The following is a 15727-nucleotide window of genomic DNA, read 5'->3' on the forward strand; positions in this document are numbered from 1 at the left end:
AAACTTCCCTAATATGGGAAAGGAAATAGTTAATCAAGTCCAGGAAGCACAGAGAGTCCCATACAGGATAAATACAAGGAGAAATACACCAAGACACATATTAATCAAACTGTCAAAAATTAAATACAAAGAAAGCATATTAAAAGCAGCAAGGGAAAAACAACAAATTACACATAAGGGAATCCCCATAATGTTAACAGCTGATCTCTCAGCAGAAACCCTACAAGCCAGAAGGGAGTGGCAAGACATACTGAGAGTGATGAAGGAGAAAAACCTGCAGCCAAGACTACTCTACCCAGCAAGGATCTCATTCAGATTTAATGGAGAAATTAAAACCTTTACAGACAAGCAAAAGCTGAGAGAGTTCAGCACCACCAAACCAGCTTTACAACAGATGCTAAAGGAACTTCTCTAGACAAGAAACACAAGAGAAGGAAAAAACCTACAATAACGAACCCAAAACAATTTAAAAAATGGGAATAGGAACATACATATAGATAATTACTTTAAATGTAAATGGACTAAATGTCCCACCAAAAGACACAGATTGGCTAAATGGATACAAAAACAAGACCCTTATATATGCTGTCTACAAGAGACCCACTTCAGACCTAGAGACACATACAGACTGAAAGTAAGGTGATGGAAAAAGATATTCCATGCAAATGGAAACCAAAAGAAAGCCGGAGTAGCAATTCTCATATCAGACAAAATAGACTTTAAAATAAGGACTATTAAAAGAGACAAAGAAGGACACTACATAATGATCAAGGGATCGATCCAAGAAGAAGATATAACAATTGTAAATAATTATGCACCCAACATAGGAGCACCTCAATACATAAGGCAAATACTAACAGCCATAAAAGGGGAAATCAACAGTAACACATTCATAGTAGGGGACTTAAACACCCCACTTTCACCCATGGACAGATCATCCAAAATAAAAATAAATAAGGAAACACAAGCTTTAAATGATACATTAAAAAAGATGGACTTAATTGATATTTGTAGGACACTCCATCCAAAAACAACAGAATACACATTTTTCTCAAGTGCTCATGGACCATTCTCCAGGATGGATCATATCTTGGGTCACAAATCAAGCCTTGGTAAATTTAAGAAAATTGAAATTGTATCAAGTATCTTTTCTGACCACAACGCCATGAGACTAGATATCAATTACAGGAAAAGATCTGTAAAAAATACAAACACATGGAGGCTAAACAATACACTACTTAATAATGAAGTGATCACTGAAGAAATCAAAGAGGAAATAAAAAAATACCTAGAAACAAATGACAATGGAGACACAACGACCCAAAACCTATGGGATGCAGCAAAAGCAGTTCTAAGGGGGAAGTTTATAGCAATACAAGCCCACCTTAAGAAGCAGGAAACATCTCGAATAAACAACCTAACCTTGCACCTCAAGCAATTAGAGAAAGAAGAACAAAAAATTCCCAAAGCTAGCAGAAGGAAAGAAATCATAAAAATCAGATCAGAAATAAATGAAAAAGAAATGAAGGAAACAATAGCAAAGATCAATAAAACTAAAAGCTGGTTCTTTGTGAAGATAATCAAAATAGAAAAACCACTAGCCAGACTCATCAAGAAAAAAAGGGAGAAGACTCAAATCAATAGAATTAGAAATGAAAAAGGAGAGGTAACAACTGACACTGCAGAAATAAAAAAGATCATGAGAGATTACTACAAGCAACTCTATGCCAATAAAATGGACAATCTGGATGAAATGGACAAATTCTTAACAATGCACAACCTGCCAAGACTGAATCAGGAAGAAATAGAAAATATGAACAGACCAATCACAAGCACTGAAATTGAAACTGTGATTAAAAATCTTCCAACAAACCAAAGCCCAGGACCAGATGGCTTCACAGGCGAATTCTATCAAACATTTAGAGAAGAGCTAACACCTATCCTTCTCAAACTCTTCCAAAATATAGCAGAGGGAAGAACACTCCCAAATTCCTTCTACGAGGCCACCAACACCTTGATACCAAAACCAGACAAGGACGTCACAAAGAAAGAAAACTACAGGCCAATATCACTGATGAACATAGATGCAAAAATCCTCAACAAAATACTAGCAAACAGAATCCAACAGCACATTAAAAGGATAATACACCATGATCAAGTGGGGTTTATTCCAGGATTGCAAGGATTCTTCAATATACTCAAATCTATCAATGTGATAAACCATATTAACAAATTGAAGGAGAAAAACCATATGATCATCTCAATTGATGCAGAGAAAGCTTTTGATAAAATTCAACACCCATTTATGATAAAAACCCTGCAGAAAGTAGGCATAGAGGGAACTTTCCTCAACATAATAAAGGCCATATATGACAAGCCCACAGCAAATATCATCCTCAATGGTGAAAAACTGAAAGCATTTCCACTAAGATCAGGAAAAATACAAGATTGCCCACTCTCACCACTCTTATTCAACATAGTTTTGGAAGTTTTAGCCACAGCAATCAGAGAAGAAAAGGAAATAAAAGGAATCCAAATCAGAAAAGAAGAAGTAAAGCTGTCACTGTTTGCAGATGACATGATCCTATACATAGAGAATCCTAAAGATGTTACCAGAAAACTACTAGAGCTAATCAATGAATTTGGTAAAGTGGCAGGATACAAAATTAATGCACAGAAATCTCTGGCATTCCTATATACTAATGAGGAAAAATCTGAAAGTGAAATCAAGAAAACACTCCCATTTACCATTGCAACAAAAAGAATAAAATATCTAGGAATAAACCTACCTAAGGAGACAAAAGACCTGTATGCAGAAAATTATAAGACACTGATGAAAGAAATTAAAGATGATACAAATAGATGGAGAGATATACCATGTTCTTGGATTGGAAGAATCAACATTGTGAAAATGACTCTACTACCCAAAGCAATCTATAGATTCAATGCAATCCCTATCAAACTACCACTGGCATTTTTCACAGAACTAGAACAAATAATTTCGCAATTTGTATGGAAACACAAAAGACCCCAAATAGCCAAAGCAATCTTGAGAACGAAAAAAGGAGCTGGGGAATCAGGCTTCCTGACTTCAGACTATACTACAAAGCTACAGTAATCAAGACAGTATGGTACTGGTACAAAAACAGAAAGATAGATCAATGGAACAGGATAGAAAACCCAGAGATAAACCCACGCACATATGGACACCTTATCTTTGATAAAGGTGGCAGGAATGTACAGTGGAGAAAGGACAGCCTCTTCAGTAACTGGTGCTGGGAAAACTGGACAGGTACATGTAAAAGTATGAGATTAGATCACTCCCTAACACCATACACAAAAATAAGCTCAAAATGGATTAAAGACCTAAATGTAAGGCCAGAAACTGTCAAACTCTTAGAGGAAAACATAGACAGAACACTCTATGACATAAATCACAGCAAGATCCTTTCTGACCCACCTCCTAGAGTAATGGAAATAAAAACAAAAATAAACAAATGGGACCTAATGAAAATTCAAAGCTTCTGCACAGCAAAGGAAACCATAAACAAGACCAAAAGACAACCCTCAGAATGGGAGAAAATATTTGCAAATGAAGCAACCAACAAAGGATTAATCTCCAAAATTTACAAGCAGCTCATGCAGCTCAATAACAAAAAAACAAACAACCCAATCCAAAAATGGGCAGAAGACCTAAATAGACATTTCTCCAAAGAAGAGATACAGACTGCCAACAAACACATGAAAGAATGCTCAACATCCTTAATCATTAGAGAAATGCAAATCAAAACTACAATAAGATATCATCTCACATCAGTCAGAATGGCCAACATCAAAAAATCTAGAAACAATAAATGCTGGAGAGGGTGTGGAGAAAAGGGAACACTCTTGCACTGCTGGTGGGAATGTGAATTGGTACAGCCACTATGGAGAACAGTATGGAGGTTCCTTAGAAAACTACAAATAGAACTACCATATGACCCAGCAATCCCACTACTGGGCATACACCCTGAGAAAACCAAAATTCAGAAAGAGTCATGTACCAAAATGTTCATTGCAGCTCTATTTACAATAGCCCGGAGATGGAAACAACCTAAGTGCCCATCATCGGATGTATGGATAAAGAAGATGTGGCACATATATACAATGGAATATTACTCAGCCATAAAAAGAAACGAAATTGAGCTATTTGTAATGAGGTGGATAGACCTAGAGTCTGTCATACAGAGTGAAGTAAGTCAGAAAGAAAAAGACAAATACCGTATGCTAACACATATATATGGAATTTAAGAAAAAAAATGTCATGAAGAACCTAGGGGTAAGTCAGGAATAAAGACGCAGACCTACTAGAGAACGGACTTGAGGTTATGGGGAGGGGGAAGGGTGAGCTGTGACAGGGCGAGAGAGAGTCATGGACATATACACACTAACAGATGTAGTAAGGTAGACAGCTAGTGGGAAGCAGCCGCATGGCACTGGGATATTGGCTCGGTGCTTTGTGACAGCCTGGAGGGGTGGTATAGGGAGGGTGGGAGGGAGGGAGACGCAAGAGGGAAGACATATGGGAACATATGTATATGTATAACTGATTCACTTTGTTATAAAGCAGAAACTAACACACCATTGTAAAGCAATTATACCCCAATAAAGATGTTAAAAAAATATATATATATATCAGTTATTTTATTCCATATCAAAACTATCAACTATACTGCAATATAAGAAATGCTAGTGCTATGAAATTATCTTCTGTATTAATAGAAGAGTAAAGAGCAAATATTTATATACCATGTTTAACTGCATCTAATATACAAAAGAATAAAAAAAAATTATTTGTCTTACAGAGGATTCCTTGCCTTATAGAAATATTTGCCATTGGGTACTTTTAAATCAAGCTTTCCAGTGCACTGGCTTTCAATAATTTTTAAATGTAAAGAGAATGTATTCTAATTATTTGGAAAATAAATAAATGGAGAAAAAAGAAAAACATTCATATTATTAGCTATGGTTCCTTTCAGTCTCTTTTTGTCCTGTACATAGATTTTAAATATAATTATCAATAGAATGCTAATTACACAGTAAAAACAGTTCTGTAGCTCATTATAATGTATCTTTTCACAAACTCTCATTTTTTAATGAGAGCATGAGTTCACTCAGTGGATAAATCATTTCTGTTGACCCTATTTTTAGACATTTAACTTGTTTTCAAATTTTTTAAGATTAAAAATAACATTTTGATTTATTTTTTTATCCATAAAGACTTTTCCATGTATGAATTATTTCATTAGGCCTTACTACCCAGTACAATTACTGGATGAAGAAGTATAAACATTTTTGAGGTCCTTGATATATATTTGCTATTTTGGTTTTCAAACAGTAGTACCAATTTATATCATCACCAGTAATATATGAGAGAATATGTTTTAATGCACACTTCTCAGCACTGAGCATTATCACTTTGTTTTATCTTTGTTAACTTCACAGATGAATATTGTATCTCATTTTATCACATTTCTTTTTATTATGAATGCACTTTTCCAATGCGGGTTAATTAGTTGTATTTCTTATTGCGTATACTTTCTTTTCAGCCAGTTCTTTCTGGAAGACTTATTGTCCTATTAAATTAAAGGGGAAAACTCTGAAAGCTGAGCTGAAGGATAGAAAAATCATCCTTCTGATATCAAATTTATCACTTTTAATCTTGGGGAAAACCTATTAAATACTAACATTCAAAATCTCCCTATTACCAATCCACCCTTCAACTCCACTGTCAATTCCAGACCTCTTTTCTTTATCCCGATCTATCAGCTCCCTCTAGTTCAATCCTTGATAACATCTGCTGTCCTTTTACTCTATTCCTACTTCTAGGGTTAAACAAGGATGAAAAAAAAAAAAACACTGTAAACAAGCTGACTGGTTCCACTGTGGGCTCATCAACTCTAACTTCAACAGGGAATTTTATCTTGCTCAGCCATCCTTCCATTCATGATCTTCGCCTACTCTTTAGCTTATTTTCAGCAAATGCATCTTTTCAATTCTCAAATTTCCCATCACTCCTAGCAGATGATCATTCTTCTTACCTCATACTAAAGATAAGACATTTTCAAATGTGAACTTCCCTAACCTCCCCACACATTAAAATTTCTATTTTTATCCTTCTCTCTTCATTCCATCCAGTCTCAGAAGAAAACTGCATGCCCTCTCTTTTCCAAGACTAACTCCTCCCTTGGATCACTCACTTTTCTGTTTCCTCCATGACTTTTGCTTCATTTCCCTATCACCCAGGTTAGAAGCCTCAGAGATAGCTTCAATCCTTCCCAGTTCTTTCCATACATAAACATCTCATAAATTGCCAAATCCTATCACAAGTGATTTTTCTGTGTCTCCTAAATCCATCTTTTCCTTTCTGTAACTGCAGTCCCACTTTAGGCCTTCTCCGTTGCTTTTCTGGACTCTTAAGGAACACTCTAATGGGTCAGCCCATCTCTAATATCTCATTTCTCCAATGTTTCACAATCCACACATCTGCCAAATTTATTTTCTTGAGACATAGATCAAATCACATCTTAAAATACAAAGATAATCACATCATTGTCTTCTCTCATTCCCTACCATGGCTTTTAGATGCCTAGAGAATAAAGCCGAAAGTATCTAGCACAGTATTCATAATCTGGCCCCACCCTACCTAGCCAATATTACCTCCTAATGCATCTCCCTTATTTAATATGTTCTATAGTAGATTCATGTTGCATTATACTCTGCTCCCTGAACATACCATTGGGTGCAGGTACCTCCCAATGCAGTGGTTCCTATTGCAGCCACTGTGAAAGACGCCTAGTGTTACTTCAGTGTTTTAGAATCCGTAACAGCTCAAATGCCAATTCCTCTGTGGAACCTTCCCCAAACTCCTTAGTAGTAATTTATGATTATTTCCTTTGGATGCTTACTGTACTTTATTCATACCAACCATACAAAATTTACCATACTATATCATAATTATTTGTAGACATATTTGTTGTATAATTATTCATATACATGTTCCTCACTAGGTTATAAACACTTTGAAGGTAGAGATTATGTTGTATTCTCCGTATTTGCCCTATCATCAGTATCAAGTCAATGTTTGACACTCAGTAAATATTTATTGAATGAATAAATGAATGAATGGCTCATACTTTTCACTGAAGGAAAGAGAGTCATCAGTCACAGAAAACAGACTATCTTTCCTTTTATACTTCCTCCAATATGCACTGAAATCAATGACTTAACTTGGGTTTTACTAACTTGTTTAAATAAAAATGCCTTACCTAAGATTTCCTACAACTTAAATTATACAAAGCCTAAAATAAGACATTTTATCCATGGGAAAAGAAAGTTTGGCAAGAAAACAGAATTTCATAGTGACTCAGACAACAATGCCTCTAAACAGTCTCTAGTGAAAATACAGACAATAACACAGACTCTCAAAACTGGAGAAGGAGCTGGAGTTAGAAGAATCTGTTTAACAAAAATTAGCTTCTGAGAACAAAATGTAAAATGATAGAGCAGGGGACATACACTTTGATTAAACCAGCCTTTGTGGAGAAGAAATATGGTAAAAGGCAAACGTATATTTAAAGTCCATAGCTCTGAGACATTTTTTTAAACAGGCAACTTAATTTTTTATATTTTTCTTTGTATGATCTTCCCTGGGAACACCACCACTTGAAAAATTAATTTGTTGTTGGCAGGGGAAAAGCTCCAAATTCAGCCAGCAATTTAGTGATGAGTTTTGATACTCAAATGCTCTTAGTTAATTTGAATAGGTGACTCTAGCATTTGATGTCACACAAGGACAATAGATACTGACAAGAAGATTACTTTGAACTAAGATGCTTTCTGTCCACGTAATACCATACATGGCAACAGGAATAATGGTGTCTTTAAAATTGTTAACCACTTATTTCTGAATGGGTCAATGAGAAATTTGCTGCCTTGGGCAGCTTGATAGGGAAGTCACTTGGCCTACCTTCTATCCACATACTTTATGTATTTAATTATGCACATCTGTCTTCCCTACTAGGGATTAAGTGTATGCGGAGCAGGGACATTTCCTTTTAGCTATGTTGCACTGCCTCTGGCTTAATCTGAGTACTTAATAAAGTGCAAATCTTACTGATTAAAAAAACCCAGCAGCAATAAAATGGCCTATAAAGAAGGGGAAAAATGAATCATACCTTTGAACCAGGTGGGGCTGTCAAGCCTAAAAAGGCATACACTGCATTATTTTCTCTGGCTTCAAAGAAGGCATCATAGTCCTTGATAAAAGAAGGCAACAAGAATTAGCAATATACAACCAACAAAGGAAAGAAAAGGGGAAATTAATTCAAAATTATCTGACTGGTCAATATCTTTGAAGGCAAACAGGCTAGCTAACTTCAATAATGCTAGAATTCTGGAAGGAGTAGTAAAGAGTCAAGGCTCATTGGATCTCAACTAATGTGGGTTAGAAGATATGCTGATCTGTGAGACAGAAATAGCAAAAGGACTTATTTCATACTGCATAGAACTTAAATCTGCCTCAGGGCAAGCAGCTTTCTCCATAGCCCAAAGCAGCCAACTATTTGCCAGTAAGATGTTGCTTACTTTTGGGAGGAGGCTATTGTTCCAGTTTGCCATTATTTCTCTTGCATTATTCATTAAGGTAGAGATGCCCTCAGAACCTACAGCAGACCAGATTTTAGCTATCCCATGGCCATAAGAATAGTAAATCTGTGCTGTGTTCAGAGGAAGGGTATGAGATTTTCATGAAATATGACTGGAAGAGCAAACAATCCGGGGATCCAATAAAAGCTTCACGTGACTAAATTCAGTTGGGCTTCCCATTGTCATCCTCTAAACCACCATGCATGCTCCAAAAGTAACAACCGAACTGCCTACATTTGACTATGACATATAATAAATAGCAAATATACTTAGAAAACACAGCCATTGTCTATACCTGGCCTTAGTTTGTTTGACTTAAAACACACAGAGAGGGACTTCCCTGGTGGTCCAGTGGTTAAGACTCTGCCCTTCCAATAAAGGGGGCACAGTTTCTATCCCTGGTCGGGGATCCCAAATGCCTCATGGCATGGCCAAAAAAATTAAAAAAATTAAAAATTAAAAAAATAATAAAGTGTTTCAAAATTTCTCTAAAAAAACGCAAAAACACAGAGATAAACTTGGCATTTTGGCTGAGTTATTAGAGGTAAAATGAACTCATAATTTGCTGGCTTCTGTAGAGATTGCCTCACCAACAGATCACCAATTACAAGGTTCTTTTCTAGCATATATAGTTCCTGGTACTTGGAGGATCTGGAGGTATAAAGTTTACAGCCTCTCAAGCCATTGATGACCCTAAATCTGACCCCTAACTCAAGAAACATCAGAATTTCTCTCATTTAGGGACTCTTTTAACACAGTCAGTATTGTTTAGAGCCACAGAGATCTCCTCAAGGATTGTCTCAAAGCATCTTTTTGTGTACCCTAGATGTTGACAAAGGATTAAATCATAAACAACAGGCATCTATGACCAGCCTCCTATATTCTTTAAACTCACTATTCAAAAGTGAAACTAACTGGATCTTGATACAAAATCCATACTGAGACACATGACCTATAAGTTACTCAAGGTAAACAAGCAATATACATCATATCTATACTCAGCCACTTGGAAGTAACCTCAAAATGCTAGTTAAAAGAACGTAACAGTTATACAAGAGACATTTCTTACTATAATCAAATCAATAAAAACAGTCTGTGTCAATCTTTAAACTCATGTGAAAGAAAGTAGATCTTCAAATACATTGAAATCTGATCATAAAATACTATGTAGGGTAATCTAGTTATCTCTGCTTCAGGTGTTTGGGGAATCACAGTACATTATTTGTTGGCCCTGAACTTAGCACACAGAAACAGATTTGTAGCTCTGAGAGAAAAGAATATCATCTTCTCAATTAATCAGGATTAATTAATTTATTGTACAAATATGTATTGAGCACCTACTACATGCCAATCACTGTTCCTGGTGCTAAGAATACAAGAGTAAACAAAACATAGTCTGCTTCTTCTATAGGAATTCTCTTGAGGAAAATATACTTTATTTACATATTTGGGATTCCAATAACATTAATCCAGAATGTATTCTACCATATATTTGTATCATATTAATTATTTCATGAAAATGCGCTTTAGTTCTTCATATACACAGCATAAGCTCTTTCAGAACATAGATTACCCTTAAAAATTTTGTATCGTTTATAGCAGAGCTTCATTTATGTTGGCAGGGTAATTGTTTCAGTTACATCCTAATCTGGAAATAGAACCTAAGCTATAGCTCAATGATTCTAAAAAAGGAGGTAATTTTCCCCCAGGGATGTCTCGCAAAATCTGGAAACATTTTTGTTTTTTCACAACTGGGAGGGTGCTACTAGCACTCATGGATAGAAGCCAGGGATGCTGCTAAACATTCTACAATGCACAAGGGAGCCCCCATAAACCCAACATATCAGTATTGCCAAGGTTGAGAAACCTTGGGACAGTTTAAACAAGGGAATTTAATATGAAGAACCACTTACAAAAGATTAAAGAGCTGAAAGGCAGACAGGAGACGGTGAGGCAGCCCAGAGACTAGAAATAGCAGGAAGCTGCTACCACAGCTACTGCTGAAGGGAAAAGTGGAGAAGGTAGTATTACAGAGCTGGTACCACAAAGGAGATGTAGCCACTGTCATGGACACCTCCAGAAAAAGGGGGGATACCTTGGCTTTTCCTCTCCTCCTGCCCTCCACTCATCCAACCAGTGCATTCTATTACCGGCCAAACCTAATAGGCAGCCAGTTGGCAATGGACACTGGGAAATATAATTTGCTGAGGTCAGCCTCCCACAATACAGAATGAAACAAGAAAAGAACGAAGATGGGATCTTTGAGTAAACAGGAAAATTAACAGCACAGTGGTTTAATAGAATGAGTAAGAACTTCAGAATAAGACAGATCTAAGTTTAAATTCTAGCTGCATCACTTAATAATTGTATGATTTAGGAAGTTAGTTAACCTCTTCTAGCCCTCAATATCTTCATCTATGAAACAGGAATAACAATATCTACACCTCATGAGATTAGTATGAGAACTGATTAATATAGTACACATAAAGTATGTAGCACAATAGCTGACATATAATATGCTTTCTATGAACGGTTGCTATACACTTTTCTCCCTAACGTCTGTATAGGGACAAATCTTAATTATTGTTATGAAACTCCTAACTCAGTGCCTGGCACACAGCAGGCACTCAATAGAAAATGGATTCCTTTTCCATTAACAAATATTTGTTTGATTTGCATCTCACCTCCTGCACCTTCCTTTTCATCTTCCCATTTCTCAGTGATACTTGCCTTTTTTTCCATAACATACTCCATTCCCTTATAGTATGGCTTCCGAGGGAGAAATAAACCAGGTAAATTTGGCTTCTCAAACATCACCCTTATAACCCAAAATGTGTTTCTTTTAAAAAGTCAAACAAATTGAAATTCCTGCTTCAAAAAGGAGAGATTAAGACAATATATGCTGGCTTAGATTGGACTGGATGACCTCTGAGGCCTGTTTCAGCCCCTGAGAGTTGACAATTTGCAGAAATTTCAAATAGAGAAGCACTGAGGTTTCACCATCTAAATGAATAGCCTAACTGTCTTTTCCTTATCTACATAATATGTCTTTACACATTGGCCCTGTTTGCAGCAGCAGAAGAAATCTTCTGGCCCCTCCTCAGAAGTGACAAATTCAATTCACAGAGAAAATATTTTATGCTAATGAACTTCTCAATTTTGCCATACCCTCTCCTAGGTGTTCTCCTTCTCACTCCCATATAAACACATGAGTTAGAAGATTTGGATTGCTGGCTCTAAAAACATTTGTTCCTCAATTATGCTAACTCTGAGGACACAGCAAAGCAAACAGTTCTTTACTGGATATTCCTATAGCCCTTACATATGCTTTCTGTACCATGTCATCACATGGATGTGGCCTCATAACCACTCTCTCTGTTTCAGGTGTGTTTGATTCTACCCACACAACACTCCCAATCAGCTCTTTAAGAAAAGAGGCTTTGTTTTATACATACTTGTACTTGCCATGGTACCTAGAGTGGCCACAGGCTACAAATGTTACTTAAATACACAGTGAATGAACATTGAAGGGAACTACTTCATGGTTTAAATGAAGGCTAACCAAGATGACAAACTTGAAAGCACCAGTCAAAAAGTAAAAACTCTACTCCTGTTTCCCTCATCCATACATTAGTTCAATTAGCTAACTCAAAATTTTAAGAAAATTCATTAATAATACTCAAATAAAAGTTTTACTACCTTGAAGCAGAAACTGAGATATTCCTCTTTTTAAACTAATTTTAATCTAAATAAGTAAAACAGCTCACCTGTTTTCAGTGGCTTCTTCATGGACATACCAGAAATAATATAAATGCTCTGGTATGTACTTATACATTCACAGATAATTTTTTGGTGAATGACTCATCCATTTGCCTTCTAGTAGAAGGCAAAATACCCTAGCTGCCTAGGATGGATGTAGAGGATGAACAGGAGAAATGACTGTATGTAGATATGGGGTGGGAGTAAAAGAAAGTGGATGAGTTTGAGGCAATCCATTTAAAAAAAAAAACAAGAATTTTAATTGGTTCCTTACCCCACGGTACTGGCTTTCATTGAAAATTTGAGGTGGCAAGGGGTACCCTGTGGCTGGTCGACTGTTTTCAGGTACATTTTCTCTCATCCACTTCCGATTCTCTTCATTGGCTGCAATATCTTTTTCTTCAAATCCTATTTTGTTAGCTTCTAAGAAACCAAGCACATCTTGCTGTTTCTTCTTAATCTAGGGCCCAAAGGACAAGAAGTTATATTGTTGAACAAACAGCTTTTATTATTTTTATCATATTCAACAAAAAATGTGTTAATGAACTAGCAGAAATGAATTCAGACATGGATCAAGATTTGTGGTTTAACAGAAGATATATAGTTTTCCCTCTATTATTTTGTTGTTAATGTTGTCTCACAAGTGGATTGAAGAGCTTTCAGTTCACAGATCCTTTTATCAACCCAACTTTTCCTTTTTTTCACTGAAATGCTCACATCTAATCATGAAGAAGAAAAGATAGCTGATACATAGCAATAACCTCAAGTGCAATTAACTCAAAAGTTTGAGTAGTGGCAAGGTGTGTTTCCCGATTATCTACAAGCCTCTCTTAATTTTAGCCTTTGTTGAAAGTCATTCCAAACGACCTGAGTCTACTTCCTGTCTTAATAAGCATCATACAGTTAACAGAAATGAATATTTCCTTGAGAATGTTACAAGACTCTATGTGTCAATTTTCATCATTTGGAACAGAAACTGAACAAGTAAACAAGAGTCTTTTTCATGAAAGTGCTGAGCTACAACAACACATTTAATCAAGATGGGGCTTTGTCTTGTTTTATAATCAACCTGTCGCATTTTCTCAGCTAACACTTTATTGAAGATCAACAGAGGTTCCAACTGTGATGCACTAAAATCTAAAATGATTGTCCGAAACTGTATTTAATAGCTATTCAACAATATTTCTTTGGTGCCTCTTAAGTATGTAAGAAATTTATCAGGTTCTTTAAAATGTCTAAAGAAAAATAGCAGATTCCCTCCTAAAATTACAATCTAGAGGGAGGTATTAGACATAGATATATTAAAATTTTCAATTATAACATGGTATTTAAATATGAAGCTAAGGTGGTCAGGTGAGAGGAGTCAAGTGAATGACAAAGCCAAGAGTGCAAGGAACTTAAAAGAGAGAGCAAGTGCTTATTGCTATGAGTGATGCCACTTAGACTAAGCTTAATACTGACAGCACACATGCTGCATACTACATCCATCTATATTGCATGCAGTCTATGGTTTTAGTGAAAGCATGATATACTTAGTAAAGTTTAATATAATTGTCCAGCTGTGAAAAATGAGCTCACAAATATTACAGCATATTGAACTAGAACAATAAAGGTACAGTATTACAAAATAAACTTGGAAACTTTCTAAATGGATGCTCATAATTTCTATGACTAAATTCTTACACATAATTGAAGTCTCTAAATGAATAAACACTTGTGTGGGTGTGTATTTTGTCTTTTTAAATAGGTTATAATTTGTGACCCAGTCAACTTCTGCAAAGAGAAATTCAGATATATAAATTCCTTCCAATTGGTTCTGTTTGTTTCAAATGCTGCCACAAGAAGATCTACACTAATTTGTAGTTAAATAATAAGACTGTCTTTGCCTAGCCAGTGCCTATCGATTTAAGAATGGGGTGAAGGAAGCATGAACAAATAGAATTTAAAGCTGCCTTTTCAGTCTTTTACTAATCTACTTACAAAATACACCCAAAAGGAAAATCAAGTCTGAATCCCCAGTTAGTCTGTTTGGCACTAGACTACTGCAGTGTTGCCACTGTGTAGTCATTTGGTAAACAAAGAGATCTGTGTGCATTTTAAATGAATACTGTCATGAGTCCTTAAGCCACTGGCTTCCTACTGCTTAATCTAATGGTATAACCACAGCAAGAAACACTTGTTTTCAGCTTGCCTGTTTTGAAATATTTTAAAAAATGCTTTGGTCACAATCGGCCATGTAAAGCTTGTAATTCACATCTCTTTACCAACAAGTCTACAACAAATCTAGGGTAAGACTATTAAGAATTTTCTTGTTGATCTCCTATCTCTACCCCTAGCTCCCTGGAGTTCTCCTGACAGATGTTCCAAGATGTGGCAGCATAAGAGCACAATGTAAGGTTTGCTATTTTACCGCTGTCTGCCTCCCCAAATACTGTTATTACTTTCTTTTTCAGTTGCAGTTCTACCACATTATGTCTAGAGAGATGTTAAGGCTCAAGTAATTTCAGTAGAGCCTTGTGTGAAAAGAGGAGTGTAGATATTTAAAGGTAGTTTCTCAAAAACAGCTATGTCTTAAGGTGGTCACAGTAAAGAAAGTACAGTCATGCCTAATTTTCTGGGTTAAAAAGGCTTTTCTTTATCAGTTCTGAAAAATCTCATCTATCCAGCCCATTCTTTTTAAATTTTATCTTTATTGGAGTATAATTGCTTTACGATGTTGTGTTAGTTTCTGCTGTACAACACAGTGAATCAGCTATATGTATACATATATCACCATATCCCATCCCTCTTAAGCCTCCCTCCCACCTTCCCTAACTCAACCCTCTAGGCCTTTGCAGAGCATCGAACTGACCTCCCTCTGCTATGCAGCAGCTTCCCACTAGCCATCCATTTTACATTTGGTAGTGTATATATGTCAATGCTACTCTCTCACTTCATACTAGCTTCCCCTTGCCCTCTGTGTCCTCAAGTCCGTTCTCTACATCTGTGTCTTTATTCCTGCCCTGTCACTAGGTTCATCAGTACCGTTTTTCTTAGATTCCATATATACGCGTTAGTGTACGGTATTTGTTTTTCTCTTTCTGACTTACTTCACTCTGTATGACAGACTCTAGGTCCATCCACCTCATTACAAATAACTCAATTTCGTTCCTTTCTATGGCTGAGTAATATTCCATTGTATATATGTGCCACATCTTCTTTATCCATTCATCTGTCAATGGACATTTACATTGCTTCCATGTCCTGTCTATTATAAATAGTGCAATGAACATCAGAGTGCATG

General features: G+C 36.1%; 1 protein-coding gene across 1 annotated transcript in view; it reads right to left on the reverse strand.

Moving 5' to 3' along the window:
- SH3BGRL (SH3 domain binding glutamate rich protein like) overlaps window positions 1-15727 on the reverse strand; it is a 91382-nt gene that overhangs the window by 6858 nt on the left and 68797 nt on the right. The window contains exons 2-3 of the mRNA XM_060292293.1: window positions 12719-12904; window positions 8217-8297 (exon numbers count right to left, since the gene is read on the reverse strand). Coding sequence (XP_060148276.1) covers window positions 8217-8297; window positions 12719-12904 — 267 coding nt within the window. The remainder of the gene's footprint in view (window positions 1-8216; window positions 8298-12718; window positions 12905-15727) is intronic.

This window comes from Globicephala melas, chromosome X, assembly GCF_963455315.2.
Source record: "Globicephala melas chromosome X, mGloMel1.2, whole genome shotgun sequence".
Classification (NCBI taxonomy): domain Eukaryota; kingdom Metazoa; phylum Chordata; class Mammalia; order Artiodactyla; family Delphinidae; genus Globicephala; species Globicephala melas.